A 5,210-nucleotide genomic window follows, 5' to 3' on the forward strand; every position below is an offset into this window, starting at 1 on the left:
ATGTTTTCCTTCCAAACTATTTTTTTTCTTTTTTTAAAAAAAAATAACATATACAGAACATTGACTTCATTATTTTATTTTATTAACTTAGATTTGTGTTAAAGCGCTACGGGTTAGAATATTTTTTTTATTAGTAAAACAAATATTTTTAAGAAGTTTATAAAAAATAACTCTACGAATAGATCACAGAAAAAAAAATGAAGAACCTATAAAAAATAACAAATAAAAAAAATCTAAATTAGTCCGGGTCATTTTAAAAATTTACAAAAAATCATATAGAAATCAAAAGTCAAAATATTAAATGATAAAATTAAAGGAAAAAATCAATTAAAAAATGAGAAAAAAATGAGTCAAATGGGTTAACCCATTAAACCCGCACCCCGCGTCATGAAACTGAGATAACCTCTTAGAAAAAAAATTAGAAAAACAACTTGTTTAATAGGAGTCAAAATGTCAATACTCATGATGAAAACCATGAGACCAAGATATCCTCACATAAAGCGAATCAAAACAGATTATGAAATTTAATTCTTAATCATGTTAAATGATAAAATTAAAAAAAATCAATAAAAAATAAAGATATAAAAACGACCCGAGTCAACTCGAATTAACCTATTAAGTATTATTCTCGAGTCATAAGACTGAAATAACATAATAAAAAGTAAATATTGTTCTTTTTGTTTTTTATTAATTTGCATATTTTTAAAAATTTTATATTGTTTTTTTTGTTTAAAATTAAGTTCTTTTATAATTTTAAATTATTTTAATATAATAATATAAAAAAATAATATTTTAATACATTTACAACTATATTTCACTTTTTGAAAAATCAATGACAAAAAAACTACCTTAATTGAGGACAATAAGAAATTACGTCAGTGCTACTGTACTGGCAATAAAATCTCATATTCCATCTTTGTCTGACGTTTCCTAATTTATGCTGAGAAAAACAGTACTAAAAGTACCTTGTAATTATTTCTCAGGAGAAGAACACCATTGGTCCAAGAAACTTTGGTAGAAAAAAAAGAACAGAGAGAAGAAACAAAGAAAAGAAACGATGACAAAAAATTGATTCCATAACAGACAGCTGAGACAGCAAACATGTGAAATGTGAACAAGCCGGAAACAAAAAATTGTATACATTGCCAAGTAAAAAAAAAATTAATCTGATTTCACATTTTGTTTAGATTTCCCTGTCTTGCCTTGAGTCTTCTGACCAGCAAGGGAACCGGCTTTTCTAAGACAGAGACGTTAATATTGTTCCAAACATCAGATTTGGTGGGGAGCTGGGCAATTTTCTCAGCAATTTCCATGTCTTCTGGAAGAACAGAACCGAAGACAGTGTATGCTTTCTTCCATTCTTGGTGATTGGCTAGGCTAATGAAGAATTCTGGACCAGAGCCAACCCAGGCTACTGAACCCCTTCTTATGTATGGGCACTCTTCAGTTGGAATTTTCTTGAATGATGTTCCTTGAGCTTCTAGTGTCCCTTGAATCATTGCAAAAGGAGGGCCAAAAGGAGCCTGGAAAATACCCAAAAAAATAAAACAGAGCTTTGGAGTGAACAAAAGATTGAAATGATGAGACCCCAGGCAAACATTGCTGAAACCTTTTATAAATAGAATGCAATAGAAATATGATTAGGTGAAACTTAACACAGCAGAATCGCAGTGTTCACATAAAACTCCAACTACTGAATGAAAATTGCATCTTCACATTTCTTATTGCCTGTCAAATAGAAGACTCACATCACAACTAACGAAGCTTACCTTTTTTATGTGGTTCCCTTCTGCATCCCACAATTGACCTCGGCCCTCGGCACGATAAAATTGGCAACCGGCACAATGATGCAGAGTGAGCAACTCAAGAATGTAGGCTACAGAATGGGGAGCACAGTCTGGGAAGAGCTGCACCAAGCAATTTTTAGTCCAACGATTGACTTTTAAAAAGATGCATAAAGTCGAAGAATCTGAAGAAATAGATCAACTCCATGTGTGGAGCACATCACAATTGACTTGTAAGAGGCATTTGGAACACAAACCTGCCGAAAGCATGATCACTTACTTTTATATGAAGAGTGCCAAATTCTGTTTCCAGGCCAACAATGCCCTGAAAGGAGCGAGTGTAAGCAAGGATATTAATAGAGGGGATCCTAAAATTAAGTTGGAAGCTGCAGCAATGACAATGGTAACCACAGACATTTTTTACAATAAAAATGCAGAAAGACGCATCAAATAAACTTTGTTATTAAGATAAATGAAATACAGCAGAAATAGAACAAAGAAACTTCAGCAATTAACATAAATACAAAGCTAAATAAACTTTGTTATTAAGATTTGTATATGTCACCACATCCATTCCAGCAGCAAAAGAACAAGCATCTAGCCAAAAAATTAAAAATGAAAAACCTTTGACTCAGATTACCTAGGGCTACAACAGAGAGCAATTTACAAAATTGTGAAAAGATTATCCAAAGTCAAACACAGCTTTCTTGCTTAAAGAGACTCCAGTGTAAAGTATCACCAACAGTAACATATGTGAACAATACTGTGGTGCCTGATAATAGGCAACTAGTTTTTCAGATCATGCAAAAGGAAAACTCAGTGATATTTTAATCATTTAACAGAGTATTGATCCATAATAATGCGTGTCCAATAAGAAGATTCCACCTTGATCTTTATAATTTTAACTCAAAAAACTGAAGATGACAAGATTATCTAATTGAGAGTGCACACTGTATGTTGGCTATATACTGTCTCCTAAAATGGAATCAAATTTCATCAAACTAAAATACCTCTCCTTTTCCAAAGACAATCCCAGAAGTCCAAATAACAGGGTCACCTGCTTCCTGTCGATCAGGGGCAAATACATCCTTTTGCTTCTTCAGCCAACACTGGAGAAATGAAGCAAGTCAAAGTAACGAGATTATTGTCATCATAATTGTAACTTTAGTATATCATTAAAAAGAACACAACCAAAGACTTAAAAATCAATAGTTCAAAGAAAGCGAAAATCGCATAAAGAAAACAGGCTCCTAATGGTTAAAATCCAACTAACGTGAAGATCCTCTTTAAATGTAGCCCTTTCATTGTTCTTATTAGTTGTAGTTTTGATATTGATGCCTCGTTTGTTTGTTGGAAAGTATTTTTTTTTTAAATAAATTCTGGAAAAATAAATTATTTTTCGATATTTGGTAATGTAATGGAAAATAAATTGAAAAACATTTTCCAGTGTTTGGTTATGTCATGGAAAATAAACTGGAAAATAACTTATTAATGTTTTATTTTCTCAAGTTTATTAAAATAATAAGAAACAAATCTTACAAATTAAAAAGTTGAATGAAGATGAAATTAAAAAAATATATAATTTCATAAATTATCTCAGATAAAACAAATAATAATCAAAATAATAGAAATCAAATCTAAAAACTAAAATAAAAATAAAAGATGAAGAAATTAAAATAATAATAATTCAAATTTCATAAATTATTTCAAATAAAATAAGTAACAATCAAAAGAATAAGAACTAAATTTAATATATAAAAAATTTCAATAAAAAAATGATAAGGGAAAAGCAAAGACCAAAGTTAATATAAAAATTAAGAGATGAAATTAAAAAATAAATATTCAAAATAAAATATATATAAGAATTAAAAGTTTGAGGACTAAATTTGATATAATCAATAAATAATATGATATTTTTAAATTTTTCATAACTTTCAGAAAGTGTTTTCCGCCCAAATTTTTCAGGAAAACACTTTTCTAAAAACCAAGTATTTTCTATTAACTAAATTTTTTAATAATAAACAAACACAAAAAAATTTAAAAATTAGTTTACCGGATACCACTTCGCGGAAACAAACATATCCTGAACATATAAAAATTAAGCCCGTTTACAATGAAGTTTATAATTTCTGGATAAACAGATCCAATATCTCTCAAATTCGCATTGAATTAAGTCAATGATCGATCCAAGATTTGAAAGGGCATGATCACAGCATCATTTAAATTATATATATTCGGGATCTAATTCCATTGAAGAAATAAGATTCATTCTTGTCAATCCAAATAATCCACTATTTCAACCAAATAATTCAAAATAACAATTAAAATTCCAGCAAAAAAAAATGAAAATCAAAACAAGATAAAGGACCCCAATTTTCAATCTGACCTCACCAAATTTAGATCCACAAGCCTTTTTATTGCCACAAAACACCCAGGTATCACACAAGCAAGGCCCATCAATGCCAGTGCACATAGCCTTACAAGCCTGACAGCACTCCTTGGAAGAATTGAACTTAAAATCTGACCCCCACTTCACGGCAGCTCCCCAAAGCTCCAACTTCTCAATCCCTCTACAGCATCCACCATCACTACTCTCCTCTGTCAGTGCCAAAGACTCAAAGTTCGAACCTTTAGAACCTATATTAGGATTGAGAACGACGGAGAGGACAGTGTAGACTAAAGCACAAGAAATCAATCCCACCAAGAGGAAGGATAGAGAGATGAAACGGGATGGTTCAGAGTCGTTTTGGCGGCGACCCATTTGAGATATTGGTGAGGAGGGTAGAACCCAGATGGCAATTGGAATGAAAGGGAATGGATCGACGAGTGAAAGAGAAAAGGAAAGAGAGAGTTCTGGGGTTGACTGAGAAAACAGAGAAGAATCTGAGAAAGAGGAGGAGTAGTAGTAGTCATGGCGATAACGAGAATTAAAATAGAGAGAGAGAGAGAGAGAGAGAGAGAGAGAGAGGGTCAATCAATGGCAATGCTTGGAATCTTCAAAGCAAGTTGGCTAAAGATTTTGTATGCCGTATTTTACAGGGATGAAGCAAACGACTTCGTTTTCAAGACTCGGGGGACCAAACAAGATCGTTTTATTTTCATTTAATGTGGTTTGCTTTGATTACTTTAATGTAGTTTGGGCCATGTTTATTTAATTAATAATTAAAATTAAATTAAGTTAAAAATATAAAAAAGATATGGTTGATTCGTATGTTTATGGGGCAGTTCAATTTATTTTTTTGTTAAAATTTTAAAAATATATTTTATATATATATTAAGGTTGTTTTGATGTATAAAAAAATAATTTTAAAAAAATAAAAAAATATTATTTTGATGCATTTCTGAGTAAAAAAACACTTTAAAAAACAATCATTATTATTTTTCTAAATACCCTCTAAATTATAAATTCACAACGTGTTTTTATTA

General features: G+C 30.7%; 1 protein-coding gene across 1 annotated transcript; it reads right to left on the reverse strand.

The window, feature by feature from the left end:
- Positions 1-1,058: 1,058 nt before the first annotated feature.
- LOC133700654 (uncharacterized) lies at positions 1,059-4,821 on the reverse strand. Its single transcript, XM_062124246.1, has 5 exons — positions 4,171-4,821; positions 2,795-2,893; positions 2,065-2,109; positions 1,770-1,907; positions 1,059-1,523 (listed from the first exon to the last, which is right to left on the reverse strand). The coding sequence occupies exons 1-5, from the start codon at positions 4,543-4,545 to the stop codon at positions 1,173-1,175; spliced, it is 1,008 nt and encodes a 335-aa protein (XP_061980230.1). The 5' UTR covers positions 4,546-4,821; the 3' UTR covers positions 1,059-1,172.
- Between the last annotated feature and the right edge of the window lie 389 nt (positions 4,822-5,210).

Source organism: Populus nigra, chromosome 8 (assembly GCF_951802175.1).
Source record: "Populus nigra chromosome 8, ddPopNigr1.1, whole genome shotgun sequence".
Classification (NCBI taxonomy): Eukaryota; Viridiplantae; Streptophyta; class Magnoliopsida; order Malpighiales; family Salicaceae; genus Populus; species Populus nigra.

Excerpts from the sequence above, each read along its gene's own strand:
- LOC133700654 (XM_062124246.1), bottom strand. The coding sequence starts at position 4,545 with ATGGGTCGCCGCCAAAACGACTCTGAACCATCCCGTTTCATCTCTCTA. Across the intron at positions 2,894-4,170 it reads GTGGATCTAAATTTGGTGAG|TGTTGGCTGAAGAAGCAAAA; the intron begins GTCAGATTGAAA and ends TCATTTCTCCAG. Across the intron at positions 1,908-2,064 it reads TTGGCACTCTTCATATAAAA|CTCTTCCCAGACTGTGCTCC; the intron begins GTAAGTGATCAT and ends TGCTTGGTGCAG.